The sequence below is a fragment of the Xiphias gladius genome, chromosome 16 (assembly GCF_016859285.1).
Source record: "Xiphias gladius isolate SHS-SW01 ecotype Sanya breed wild chromosome 16, ASM1685928v1, whole genome shotgun sequence".
Lineage (NCBI taxonomy): Eukaryota > Metazoa > Chordata > Actinopteri > Istiophoriformes > Xiphiidae > Xiphias > Xiphias gladius.
The window spans coordinates 4,064,977-4,079,900 of record NC_053415.1 but is presented as its reverse complement, the minus strand read 5'-3'; the positions used below and the strand labels follow the sequence as shown (position 1 = coordinate 4,079,900).

General features: G+C 40.2%; 1 protein-coding gene across 1 annotated transcript in view; it reads right to left on the bottom strand.

Moving 5' to 3' along the window:
* Window positions 1–209: 209 nt before the first annotated feature.
* hecw2a (HECT, C2 and WW domain containing E3 ubiquitin protein ligase 2a) overlaps window positions 210–14,924 on the bottom strand; it is a 42,943-nt gene continuing 28,228 nt past the window's right edge. Inside the window, exons 17-30 of the mRNA XM_040149386.1 lie at window positions 14,569–14,671; window positions 14,364–14,460; window positions 14,069–14,152; window positions 13,835–13,917; window positions 11,358–11,478; window positions 10,130–10,243; window positions 9,407–9,559; window positions 8,749–8,847; window positions 7,330–7,459; window positions 7,097–7,243; window positions 5,739–5,853; window positions 4,623–4,708; window positions 4,147–4,259; window positions 210–3,472 (exon numbers count right to left, since the gene is read on the bottom strand). Coding sequence (XP_040005320.1) covers window positions 3,361–3,472; window positions 4,147–4,259; window positions 4,623–4,708; window positions 5,739–5,853; window positions 7,097–7,243; window positions 7,330–7,459; window positions 8,749–8,847; window positions 9,407–9,559; window positions 10,130–10,243; window positions 11,358–11,478; window positions 13,835–13,917; window positions 14,069–14,152; window positions 14,364–14,460; window positions 14,569–14,671 — 1,557 coding nt within the window. The 3' untranslated portion in view covers window positions 210–3,360. The remainder of the gene's footprint in view (window positions 3,473–4,146; window positions 4,260–4,622; window positions 4,709–5,738; window positions 5,854–7,096; window positions 7,244–7,329; window positions 7,460–8,748; window positions 8,848–9,406; window positions 9,560–10,129; window positions 10,244–11,357; window positions 11,479–13,834; window positions 13,918–14,068; window positions 14,153–14,363; window positions 14,461–14,568; window positions 14,672–14,924) is intronic.

Here is a 14,924-nt window from a genome sequence, read left to right as displayed (position 1 = left end):
CAGAGGACTGTTTAATCAAGAAGAGGTACTGGTTACTTGATGATGACGTGTTTCCTAATTTCGTAATAAAATTTGTTTTATAATGTACTATAGAGATAATACATTTTGGTATTTACACATTCAGTTGGTACAACGTTCCTGCAAACAATAAATAAGGGTCATGTATCACTGATCAAAATTTGCCATTTGTTCTCTTTTATTACAATCATTGGGGTGAAATGGAGACACACATACAGGAGCTTTGCATAGAGTGGAAATCTGAAAAGTGGAGCCGGGTCCTGTCATGGATGTACTAGGAAAGAAGAGAGGTGCAGCTGTCTTCATTTGGATGTGAAGCAAGTAATCAGTCTTATCAGTCTTCCGCAGCAGAAAAGCCTCGTTGTGGAAAATGTCAAACTGACCAAGCTATGTATATCCTAATGTGAAGCGTTGTTGCCCATGCCAGAAATCTGCCTCTCAAGCAAACATGAAGTGATGCTCTGGAAGGATTTGGCAGAAGCCAGAAGTGGGATGTGTTTTGTTAGACTGAAAGAGAGCAGGCCTAATGGTTGACTTTGCAAGCCCCAAACCTTTGGTACATTCGGTGCAAAATATATATTTATACACACAACAGGACAGACATACATATACAGTTATATACAAAGAGACAAACAGGACTGCACACATGGTACACGTACATGTGCTCTCACGTTTCACAAAATCAAAACAGCCCTATTTATTCATCACTGATTCATGAGCAATGAAACATAACCATCGACCTATTACTAAGATAGGCAGACGCGCATATGTGAAAGTAACAACATTTTTGAAACATGCTGCCGAGATACTCGCCATTACACTGTCATAGAGAAAACAAACTATTGCATTCACACATCCATTCCAAAAGCTAAAACTAAGTGACTGAAGCACCTATTTCCCACACCTTGTTCCCATGAGCTTTGTACTCAAGGTATGACAGTGCCAGGTAAGCATAAGACCGCATGCCTCAAGTAAGCGCCACGACCAAAGTGACACAATTAAACCAGCTCCCTCACCCCTTTTTCTGAATGGATCGCAATATCCTCATGCAAAAAAAGCTAGTAAGGACAGTGTGTTGCACTATTTCAGCATGCAATATCGAGCTAAACACAACGCCATCGAGGGGTTTCTGTCCTGGCACGGCTCACAGAGCTGACCAAGAAGATCCCGCATGCAGTATTGGGCTGGGAGAGGGGGCTGGGATACGAAAGTCTGCCTCCACGTCTCGCATCACATGTGGGGCTCTTTACCACTATTCCAGCCCCTGTTGTCTAGTTCCAACGGGTCTCTGTACAGTAGGTGTAATCTTGCATGCACCCATAGAAAATGAGTATATGTGTGTTTGTGTTTGTGTTTGTTTGTTTGCATATAGGAAAGTGTGTGAGAGACAGAGTGAAAGGGTCCTTAGGGTTACTGTTGTGTACTTAAGACTAACAGAAAGGTTTCATCATATGCTTTCGAGACAACACTATTGTCTGTCATGGACTTGTATGCCAACAATTCTAAACTACAGTATCCATACAGCCATAAAGGTCAGTACTTGTTCCCGACAACATCATCATCACACCTGGTTAGGTCATTCAGTAAGGTTGAATCACTGGTTCTTTGCTTTCAACCGGCCATAGTCATGACAGCACCCCTTACTGCCCCCTTGTGTTGATATCTATTAAGGGAATTTCACCTGCAGCTCATACAGTTTCATCATATTTGATTTGTGAAACACATGAATCTGGCCAAATTTTTACAAGGAAATAAAATAGCTTCCTTTATAAAATTTTACTTTATGGTCAGGAAAACCCAAGAGGCACTAAAAAAAACCCCGACACTGCACCCTGACCAGAAACCAGGGTGACACCAGGTTTGTCTTTCAGCTAACAAGGCCAAATCCGGTGCCAACATCGAGTGAAGCGCCTCCTCATTACTCAAGCGACCTCATCACGTTCACTTTCCCCTCCCCTCCACTTCTAACTTTGTGTTTCCTCTTCAGCCTGTGAGATTTTCCTCTGGGGCTGAACATAGTTGCTTGAGGTTCATACATTCAGTCACTAATTTGGTACATTCATGACTTTCACTGGGTGGGAGGCGGTTACATCAGTGAGAAGGACCTTGTGTGTCATACTCACGAGCAAGTGTCATCTGTCTATGAGAGAAAGTGCATCTATTGCTCATGATAAATGTGTGGAAGAGTTTGAAAGACAGGAACCCTGCGTTTCTATCTGACTCAAAAGTGCATCTGTTACACTGTAAGAAAGTACACTCAAAGGTGCAAGGCTAATGCTGTAATAATTTATGCATGTGTTTGTGTGTGTGATACTGGGTGTCCTGGGTGAAGGCTGCATTTCTCTGATGTGTCTTTAAATTTCGTGCTCATGTAAGAGCTCTGATGTCGCAGTATTGAAGGTAACAGTCCTGACTAGAACCTGCTGTCATTATTACAATGGGTCAGTGACAGTGCCCATTAATATGTTACTGATGATTTCTGACTCACTGTCCAGCTTATTTAAGAGTCAAAACTGTGAAAACAAGTACAAGTGTATTGTCATTCTTAGAACAACTGATTTGTGTTAGCTTTTTTTATGTGTGTGTGTGTGTGTGTGTGTGTGTGTTTGTGTGTGTGTGTGTGTGTATGTGCACACCAGTGTATCTCCCGCTCCCAGACAGGCAGGGAGGACCAGTCAATATCCAGTTAAAAGTGTAAAATGTCATATATTTCCATGCTGATAAAAAATCATGGGGAAACACTGGTTTGCACCATTAATAAAAACAAAATGTCCCATGTATGTGTGTGTTTTGTGCAAAGGTGATTAGTGTGTGTGTGTGTGTGTGTGTGTGTGTTATAGTTTATAACACTGCAGCCCCAGTGCAGGAAGGACACAGTTTCGAGGTCCAGGGAGGGAGAAGGGATCTATGTGGTTTTTGAGCAGCTGTCTCTGAGGTGCAGGTTGGAGGAGAAGGAAGAGAAGGGGAGGTGCTAGAAATCCAGTAACTAAGGCCATTAACTGAAGAAATAAAGCACAGATGTTGCTCAATGAACAAAGGTTACCATGAAAACAAGAAAACTGTACTGTACAGCTTTTCAGACTATTTTCCAATTCTCCGCCTTTCTTCCAGAAAGTGTTCGCTTGATCTGTCAGAAATATGTGAGAAAGGCAGAGAATTGGAATGAATCCTGCATGCTGGGTGACAAAGGGCCAGTTGGAAAAAACAGCAGCGTTATCCACGGGTGAGTAGTTGCCATTTGAGGATTTTAGTTTCATTTTCCAGGTCCCTCCAAAGTGGGAAAGGTGGATTTCCAGATGGTTCTCTGTCTTGAGTTGAACCTGGGTGTGAGCTCTTGTGAGGTTATTCCAAACCGAAGGTGCTTGTTTCCTCTACAGCAGTGACCAGCTTCTCGTAGAGCATGGAGAAGGAGGGGTAAGGTGGGAGGTCCAGACGATTAAAGCAAGTGTGAGCCCTGTGGAGACATGGATACACACACGAAGAGATTATGAGATGAATGCCAAGATGACTCATCTGTGAGAGATCAGTCTCTCCTTCTCTCTCTCCCTCTCTTTCTTTCTTTATATATATATATATTCCTTTTTTTCTTACACACCAAAATACATAAAACATAATTTCACAATAACCTTAATTTAATCGTAATTTCAAAGATTAATAGTTTAATGAAATAATAATTCTAGCCAACAATATGCATATTAGAAGTGGAATTAGCTTAATTTTGTAAAATGTGAAAATGTATGGCAAAGTTAAAATGTCCCTTCGCCTCTTCTAAGTAGAGATCTGCTAAATAAAATGGTAATTGTATGCACTGATTTAACAAATCAGACCAAGGTGGCAGCTCTGTGGGTGCTTGGGATTTTGGTAAACATCATATTTCCACCCCACCTTTAATATCGAGATATCAGAAAAAGAATAGAAACGAAGTCTGATGATGCCTCATTCGTATAATGTCAGATGTCTGAATTATATTATAGGCTTTATATGACCATTTTAAAGAATGCTGGTAGAGAAATGTTTAGTCACCTACAGTATATTCATAAAGAATTAGTTTTTTTTCTGTGTGTGTTAAAATTGACATATTCATGTCATGACTCAGTTGATAGTTTACCCATTAGACAGTCATCCTACCTGGGTAAGGAGGTGATTTTCCCCCACTTCTCCACACAGAATCTGCGGGGTCCATTACTGCCCCGTAGAGAGGCAAAACCCTCGTAGGGAATGCTGGAGGTGCCTGTCACAAACTAGAGACAGGAAGGCCACAAAAGTCTCAAAAATAATGAAAACAGCAGCCAAGAACATTGACAATATTCATGAGTTAAAATGGACAAAAAGGAGTCTTTTTTAGTTCTAGCTATTAATCCGAATTTAAACAAGTCGTTTCAGTTGAAACAGAAAATTACAAATTCTTTAATTTGAAAACAGAAATCAATCATCTTAAACTAACATCATCTCTCACGCACATTATCGAGCTATATTCTAGACCATTGTCATACAAAGGTTTCACAGTCCGTGATGTGCAGTAAACACAACTCTGCACTGCCTTCAGGGCACCCAGCCTCCACAGGGGGGCAGCCTGTGTGCATGCGGTCACCCACATGCCCTACCTGCAGCAGCCTCAGCCTCTGCTCATTGTTGAATCTCTCCACAGCTGCCCAGAACCAGCGAATCACTATGTGGTTGTCATGGTAACCTGGAGTAGGATAGATGATGATGGTGCATGAGTCAGTTGAATAACAAACAAGACCTCCGTCCCATGTTCCTCTCCTCTCTCCCACCTCCCACCCCACTATTTCTCCACTGTGATGTTTGAATGGGCTCTGCTGTTTAATGTTTAATGCCGGAGCGGTTTTTTTCCATCTCAGTCGATTCCTCTATTAAAAGAGCCTCACACTGAGCCTTGCCGATTGTCAGTTTGAGTTCTCTTGAGTCCCTGCTGCTGGCGGCTTTTCAACTCAATTGGACAGACCCTTAAAAAGCCCTTTAATGTGATCTCTTATAAATGCTTTGGACACCAGTGCTTGCATCTGTGTAATGTACACAATATGTATTACAATATATAATAGCAGAAACTCCTAAAGGTTTAAAGTGCTCATTATACAGTACATTACAGTAAAGCCTAATACAGTGATTCAGTAGGAAATTGAAATATTTCTCAAAATCAAGAATTATTATTTATTGCCTTTAAGCAAGTAAAAAAAAAATAACAACAATAATTCCAGGGAGTAATACTTTTTTTTACACTTCAGAAACATCAAAATTCTGGTTATGTTACATTTAGGACTAATGTTGTAGGAATAAGTTACCCCTAAAGTTCACTGGTGCTTTGGCTGGAATGGCGGGGGATCAGTCCAACAGCTGCAGTAGACATTGGCTGTTACACTCATAGAAGTCAGTATGAAGTTAGTTATCTACATTGGTCATTTACAGTTTCTTATATCCCATTATGGGTCAGGAAAACTGCTGGGTTGAATCCTCGGACTGGTTCCGAAAAAGTGAAAGAGAAATGCTTTAACCCTCCTCAGCGATTACTTATCACCGATGTTCTCTAGAACAAGGCATCTAATCCGTCACTGCTCGAAACAGAGGTTTAGTGCTTGTGAATGAATGTGTCAGAAAAAGAGCCACTGTATGCAACTGACTTTGCTTGTTTTCCCCATACTGCTGTCAGTGTGCCACGAACACTTGGATCGACATCTCTGCCTCCCTCCGGCTTTACATACCTCCCCTGTACTCTGTGTTGTTCCTCCAATCTGCCAGGTCGATCTCTGCAGTGCCTGCAATCACCAGCTCCAGCTCCCTGGCATCAAACACAGACACCAGTCGCACATCCACCACCTAACAAACACACACATGCAAACTGATGAACACATACGGTACGACATATTCATTTATCTAAGTCCTCCTACATACATCAGAAGGTTTTAGGCATTTCAGAGCTTTGAGACAACACAGATACAGGAGGTCCGTATTGTGGAGATACACAGTTACACAGATGGCAGAAGGATAAACACTGCTGGGGAAAAAGTTTCCATCAGTTTGATTACATTAAATTTGGGATTTGATTTGTTTAGAAAACCAGGGCCTATAAACTAACACAGGCACACGCGTAGCCCACAATAATCAGTAATCTGTCATCCTGCCAGACAAGGGATTTTAGCAGGGGCGGGGTTTGTAATAGATATTTCAACACAAGAAAAAAAAACACCAGTCCAGATTACAGTCCACCCTTGGTTCACATTATCATGCTGGGCTTTCACAGCATGTAGGACTGTGGGCTATCAGATATCAAAATCCAGGTTCCTACCTTATAAAGTGTAATGCGTTCCCTCTAGTACAAATGTTTCAGAGAAATAAACACACAAGTTTAGCTGTCGTTATTCAGAGTTTGAACAGACCACTTCAGGCAAGCATAGAAACACGCCCTTACATTCTCATCCAAACCGTACACTGCACAAAATCTAAACATCCAGTCTCTTATCCAAGTAACTATGTACTGTACATTCACTAGAATCATAACAGACATGAAACAGATATTACTAAGTAATCTATGCCATCTATTTTATTTGATCTATTTAATTTCTACCCCCTACATTTCCCCTGGTGATAGGTAAGCTAACTAACAAGAGTTAACATCGAAAACAGACCTCTAGTAAAGAGCTAATATGTCACATCGTAGTTCTCTGAAATGAAATACTGCTTGGTCATTTGCTCTTTTGGCATGATCGCAAGTATTTTTATTCTTCCCAGCTGAAATGCATTGTGACACTGGTCACTTGCGCCAAGCATCATCATCCACCACTGAAAATGCCAGACGTCAGTAGGAGGGCATGTGTGTGTGTGTGTGTGTGTGTGTGTGTGGATGGAAGCTCCTGGGTTTGTACTGGTCAAAAAGTAGGAATTTTCAGCACCCGATGCAATGAGGCAACCACACTGCATCATTGATATTGATCAACAGTCCTGTTGCACAATATTTTATGGCTCTTGTGTGCTATGGAGCCATAAAATCCTACTTGTTTCACATTTAAGAAAGACTCATAGCCCTAGTAACATCTCTAAAGACTGATCAAATGTGCTGTACCTCATAAAAGCCTCGGACCAGGCTCTCCGTCTGCTGGGCCACGCCTCTCTCTATACGCCACTTGACCATTCGCTCAATGTACTCCTTCTTGTTCTTCTCTGACACAGGGATACCAGCCCCGCCCGGCTTCAGCTCTCTCTCTGTAATCTGCAGAATCACAGGCAGACAGGGAAACCTGACTTTCTGCTTTAGATCTGTTTTCAAAAAGAAACTCATTTGACAAATGCATCTACCTGTCCAAAAACCTCCTCATTGACAGTGAAGGTGAGGTCCAGCATGTCTTCGATGTCGTTGTCCTTCATCCACTGAAGGCTCTGGTGGAACTCCTCATCCAGGAACTCCAGGTCACTCAGGTCACATGGGCTGCGTGGGCACAGGCAGGGGTTACACAGAGCTTACAGAGGGGTAGGCAACGTATTGACGGGTTGCCCTACTCATAAACCATGGCTGATTGTACGAAGTGAGGTTGAAGGTCAATTACCTGGTGTATTAACAGCGTAAGATAGCTTTCCCCAGATGTGGCTAAAATACAAATAAAATATAACACACTGCCAGATGCATGGCAAGAAAATATGTTTGTTCAAATTTATTACATTTTAACCCCTTGAGATGTACCATGTTGCTTTTGAGGGAGTGAGATGCTTACTGAGACACATTGATAATAAATAAAAGTAGATGGCAAAGCACACTTTCAGCATACCATTCTTAATACTAAATTCAGGTTATATGAAGGTAGCTGCACACTTTGTGCATCACTGACCTAGAATATTCCCAACATATCATATCCGCTAATTGTTCCTTTAGCCCTTGTAAGTATTAAGACAGCTTTTCCTTGGTTTTCACTCCCTTTATTTACAGGATTATTGCATTGTTACTACATGTTTTAGCTGAAATTCAAATTATTTGAAGTGGCATTTATTTTCCCAGGTTTTCAAGACACAGCAAATGTGTGTGATGTGTAAAACTGCTAATATATTTTGTTATTTTGCCACCACTGTTCCCATCATGCTTTGTGTTGTAAACAGAAAGTATAAAGTTGATATGGAGATGGTGAGTTAGCTTTTTATATCTGTTTTTTTAAGGTTATATTTCTTTACATTTTGGTAAATATGCACCATTGATGTAAAGACAACAACGACCTGCATTAGTTTATTTACACTGAAAGAACTAAACATGCTGGTTGGTCAAGATCTGAAGTTGTATGAGTGTTTTTTTTTGTTTTTGTTTTTTGCACCATTACAGCAATTCAAAAAAATGATGTCACAATTTTCCCTGTAATGCAGCATGAAATATTTTATGTATTTATAAACTATGTGATTTTTATTAGAATTTAAAATACATTTCTATTTGTTTGATAAATGCTTATATACACAGTAATTGTGGAGCCAAGAAAGGATCCATTTTTCTGATGAGGCTAAGAACCCTTATTATTAGATAAGCATCCGTCATCTAACCCTGTCTGTCTAACACTTAGGGCAGATTACTAGTAGGATTTTAAATTGTTTGGACAAAGCTATTAATAAGGGTTCTGCTCCTGCTGACAGGAGCCTCAGCCAGCAGTAGAGTTGTTGAGGGGGATCTGATAGGAAGGGCTGGTGCGCTGTAAGTTATATGGAACGGGATGTCAAAGGGAAGCAGGTTGAGGGGCTTACATGCGAAGAAGCCCCTTGTAGAAGGGTCGGGTAAAGAAGGCATCCAGCAAGTACTGATGGACGAGAGCTAGCCCCAGGATACGCCCACTGAAGCGAAACCTAGACACAGCACAGTAAACACGGGTGAAAATAGGCATAGGCCCCGAAACTGGATTGAATAGTATCTTCAGATCATTTTTCAGATCAAGTGATGGAGCCTGCTTCGATTACCAGATGCAGGGGGTTTACCCTTTTTAAATCTTCTTTCTGAAGATTTATAAACACTTTGGAAGTTAACTGGCCATTGTGTACTTGTTTCTTCCATGATGTGTTTCATGTAGTAACAACATTAAATACCCAATTCACTGCTCTTCTTCATCAAGTCTATGACATTATTGATTTTCCCGTCCAGTTTTCTGGCCATCCATTCATCAGTTTGATCATCCATCTGTCCAACCATTCATTCATCCACCCGTACATCCAATCATTGTCACTCTGTCACTAAGGCAAAATTTACTGGTAAGCCACAGACTGCTGATCCAAATTTCCACACAGCACCCCACAAAATGGCTTCTAATTTCGGATCAGCACACAACAGGCAGGCAAAATGAGACAGACACACAGACTCATACTGGAGAAACAGTAAGTAGACACAATAATAAATATATGGAAACCTCACCACTCATGGTGGTTGTCTACAAAGGCAGACATGGGGCTGATCTGAACAGTGTATGTGTCATTGGCTGAATATTCAAACAGGCCGTAGTATGGGTTGAACAGTTCTCTGGACACCAAGAAGAAAAACTCTCTGGAGGGCCCGCTGTAGTCCAGTCTGCAAAACAAATACCATAATACACAAACTGTATATACATGAAAGTAGGAAAAGTGAATCAGTGAATGTTCTTCAGCAACTACTGTGCCACCATGCAAAACACTTAAAGGAACAATGTATATTGTGTATATTGGATTGCGGTGTAGACCAAAACAGTCTAAGCAAAATCTGGAGAACTGGTTGTTATTTCAGCAAAGATAATCTTGTATCCTTTTCTTAAAGAAAAGTTATATTGTCAGTCATTTCACCATCTACAAAAACACAGCACAGAAACGCAGTGTAGATCTCAGTAAAGAGCTTGTTTGTTTAGCTCTACTTACTGATGTCAAAATGTTTTTTGTAGTTTTTTTCCCATCCGCTTACCCAGCTGCTCATTCACCAGACGACAGTGGAATTACTAGGATCTTATCAAATGTGTGTATAATTATAAGCTGTGAAGCTTTAGATAAGAATGACTGCTGAGTAAAGCTCACCTGGATCAATTACATTTAGCAAATACACACATTTCACACTTGCACTCTCTACATCTTGATAAGGGAATGAACTGGGAGTGAAATGCGTCTTTCTCACCCATCCTCGCCTACAAAGCTGACATAGAGTTTACTCCTCTGTAGGTCTTTACGGGAGTAACACATGATCTGGTTAAAGGCATCCTCCAGAAGGTGGTCCCTGCGTATGATCAACCTGGGAGCACACACACACAAATATGCACACAGTAGTATAAGACCTGATGTGAACAATGGTGTCACTGCTTATGTTGACATTTTACTTTGTATAACCCCATAGTGTTAGTTGTTAACTTAATAAAGTATTTTTTTGAGTTTTACAACAAGGCTGAAGAGAATAATTCAGTTTTGGGTTTAAAGTTTAGGGTATGTTGAGCATTCCTGCTAATGATAGTAATTAGATGTGGACTGTTAACATTGGAAAAGTTGAGGCTATGTTATGTATTAACATTAAAACACTGCTGACAGAATGAAACAACAAGAAGACTGACAGTAATTCTAAGTTTTTCTTCATGTCAACAAATCCCATGAAAAGATAGAAATCAATACTGCGTGGTTGGTTCCTCACGAGGACATTCATCTTTGAAAAACGACTTCATGATATATAGTTTAATGTTTTTAACAGCTGGGCACTGTAAGCAAACATTACTCAAACAGGAATAAACACTACATTTGTTGGGGACTCTTTTCATCTGTGGATTAATCCACCTTTGGTGCTCTAGTGCGTATTTTGGGTAGCAGGATGGTGTGTGTGTGTGTGTGTGATTGAGTCCAAATAAACTACAGTGTGTTTGTGTGTGTTCATGGTAGTGAAGGAACATGTCACCCAGAGCAACAGTGTGGTTCACTAATGTGTATTTAATAGTTTTTGGACAACAATGGAGCTCTATCAGAATTTGGATACACACACTACTTGGTAGTTAGATCAGTTCATTGTTTGTTTGGGTCTTTTAATGGGATTTGTTGACAAGATATCCATACACTGGTCTATGTGACTTTTGAATTTTTTGCTGAAATGAATCTCCCCTTAGTATTTTAATACCGTGACATGACAGTAAATCATGATTTTACAGACAGAGGAATGAGCTCTCGTACTCTCCGGCTTCCCAATTAACTACTGAAAAGACACCACCTTCCTTGTCTTCCTGTTTCCTTTGACTTAAAACAGTAAATGAAGAAAACGTTCATGAACTGGCCATAGGAATTATCACTATTTTTATGTTGTTATATAAATCATGCTAAATAAGGTAATCCATATATAAATCTCTTTAAATTGCAGCATTTAAACACACTTGACTTTCCCTGGTCCTTGGCCATAACCCTTGGTCTCCAGCTTTCGATAGAAGTTCCTCAGTTTAGCTTCAAAATCTCGCTTATAGGGAGCAGGAGCGCGGGCATTGGCTCGCTGAGTGCCTGAGATATAAGTGAGAGAGAGAGCAAGAAGACAGGCCGACAGAAAGACAGGAAGAAAGAGAAAGGGGAGAGAAAATGTACACTAAAAGTCAAGCTTTAGGCATAACAGAGACATTTACGGACGATAAAAAGGGTGGGAGAGAGGGTATAGACAGACAAATAGAGAATTGAGATAAAATTAAAGCCTGAATGGGTGAGGAGTCTGAGAATCTGAAGTACTGTATGCAGGTTAATCCTGGATTCTTATTTTGTATCAGCCTGTTGTAGTGTTATTCATTCATTCATTTCAGAGTTAAAATACAGACTCTGAGAACCATTTTTTTCAGCTCACAGCTTTATCTCGACTACTGCATCTAAATGTCTGTAATTTGAGTGAATAGTTTAAGGTTAGAAGAAGGCTGAGCATAAAGATGTTCCAGTAGAGCTAATAATGTGGTTTCATTCATTTCTCTTTAATTTCAAAGATATGTTGCTGCTTTATATGCACATCTAACTATAAATGGAGGAATCTCTGTCTGTCTTTCTGTTTGTCCTTCGATTTTCTCGAAAACCACTCATCCAATCCAATCCATCATCATCCAAGTTTTTTTGGATGAGCGGTTCTCAAGAAACATAAAAAGAGAAATATTAGATTGACAGTCGGATAGAGCTGGGATGATCTCATCCACGTAACCAACGTCATTGATTGGGACAACAGGGCCTCACATAAATGGCTGCGCCCAGCCAAAGCATGGATTCCCTTGGAAAACAAGCTGCAGTTATAAAACCTCACAAAGGATCATCTAAAGTGTGGCAGTAATTTAGACAAACACAAGCTCTGCAAATTGAAAATACCTTATCACAGCAGTAAAACAGGTAATCACGGTCATTTGAAGTGAAAGCATTGAGGAGTGTTTTGTTTAAGACGCAGTGACAGCAAGACAGCACCATTTTGTTTCCTTTTCATCACCACCCAAGCATGACATATGAGGATTATTAACAAGTGGAACAATTCATTTATGCACTGCTGTTGTTATGATAACATAAGGTTACACCGTGCGTCATCTAACGTTGTTATTCGGCTGTTGTATATTTTCTTTTTCTTTTAATGACCACGTATGATTGAGAACTGGCTTCAACTAACTCGTTTCAAATATTTTCCTTGCTGATGCAAAAATATTTTTAAGTCAGTCAGTAAAAAGACTGATTCTCCAGTTCAGGGAAAGGGTTACAATCACACAGTGATTAAATTAATCTACGTCCACTTGCCAATTTAATAAATACACCTAGATCTATTCTGCATTCAAAAAGACTAATGCAGAATAATACTGAGAGGTGTTCCTAATATTTTGTCCATCCCATTTATATGAATTAAGGTTGACAAAATATTAGGAACACCTCTCAGTATAATCCAGTACAATTCAACAGCAGCACAAATTACAGACTCCAAAATAACCATTAAAATAAATCAACATCGTTTTAAACTGGTTCAATAAAAACTGAACATTATAATCCTCTTGAAAGGAGGATTTATTGAAGTGCTGTTGTATTATACTGCATTACTTTAATCTAGCTGTACTTAATAAATTGGCAAGTGAGTGTATGTGTCAAAGGAACCCTTTTGAATTTATGTTCCTTTGTTTTATGATCAGGTATCTGACAAATAGGGTCTATTATTATTATTATTATTATTATTAAGATCATAACATAGCATTGATTTTGAAATTAGATGATGATGATTAGATGGTTGAATAAAATCTTGAACTTTTAATGAGATAACAAGCAAGTTTTGAGTATTTTTATTGTTGTAATTAAATCTACAATCACACAGTCATTCAACAGAAAACAGTATTTGTTGTGAAATCTGTACACCTGATGATAAATTTTGCACTTCTTAAATCATTTTGCACTTATTATGGAATGAATGTTTCGTGTTGTTTTAAAAATATATTATCTTCTAAGGTCTTGGCAGAGCTGGGCAGGAGGGGCTCCAGTTGGGAATACAGGACAGAGAACTAAGTGTGCACTGTGTATTGTATGTATGCAGAGATTGAGGGGTGGGAGTTAGGTAGGAAGGAATGTGAACGGGATTACTATAATACTTATATGCACATACTTATAGGTGTGAATGTACATTCATGTCTTATGTATCACAGTTTATTCATGTTTTATTGTAGCCTCACATCAAGCTATGTTATATATGAGGGTACTATGAAATTACTTCTTTTATCTAGTAAGACAATGTAAACCAAATGTCATGGGGAAAGGTATGAAATTTCATAACGGGTAAGAATTTAATAAAGGCGAGAAAAGGTCTATCATGCCAATAAAGCTGCTGCAGTTGGGGCGATGCAGACCGAGTGAGACAGACACTTACCAGGGGAGCTCTGAGGAGAGGAGAGGCAGTAGCTTGGGTGGAGTAACGGTGGCACATATGACATCACTTCCTCCTCAAATAAGCTGGAGACAACAGTATATCATTAGCATAGGTGGATAAAATGGGAAATAAGACTTGTATTGGAAGTGTCGGGATCAACTAGTTATAATTTTCACAAGCGACTGATAATCAGTCCCCCGCACCCACACCCAAACACACATGCACAGGACTCGCCTCAGCAGAATTACGAGGTCAGCGTCACTAGAGAGACGAGCCAGCCCACTGATTCCCTCACTGCGAATAAACTGCACCTTCTCCCTGCAAATACGCACATACGCACACACACGTCATGGGGTGAACTGGCACAATCCATTAGGATTAAAGGTTAACTCTGTGTTCAGATTGACTGATGATGATGATAATGGAGGTGCTGGAGGTGAACAAGGCTAGAGAGGAAGAGACAAAGGGAGAGTAAAAAGGGAAGCAATGAGAGAAAAAAACAATAAGAGGAAGGGAGAGAAAGACATACTTGAGCGGATGGTTCCTGGCAAGCTCGGGCTGCCTTTCCTGCAGTATCTCAAAGATGTTGGGTTGCCGTAGAAAAGCCACTATCTTGTCATTGTAGGCTGGAGGAATAAGATGAGAGATTTATGATTCTGCGCTCTGTGTCTTGTTTGTGTTCACACTTTGTGCTTGCATCTATGCATGCGTACATGTGATTCTGCCTGACTCACCCACAGGGACCACATCGTGGTACTGACTCCGACTGGAGCCGCTGAAGGTGCTTGAGGGGCGGGGCATGACGGGCGGGTTGGTTTGGCGAGAGTCGTCCACTACCTGTGACAACAGGAAGCACTACAGTTCAGGTCGCATCCTAGTTCTGAGACTGACCCACCTGCCAGTCATCACCAAAAACTGACCTCGACTCTACCACTTCGACATGTGTTTGATACTTCTTAGTTTTGCATGTTCTTGCCTATTAACAATAAAACTCTTACTCTTTACACCTCTGCTAACCATTGTCCAAAGCATACCATGGGAGGATATTCACACCTAACACAAATTATCAGCACCACCTCAATTTTTCACT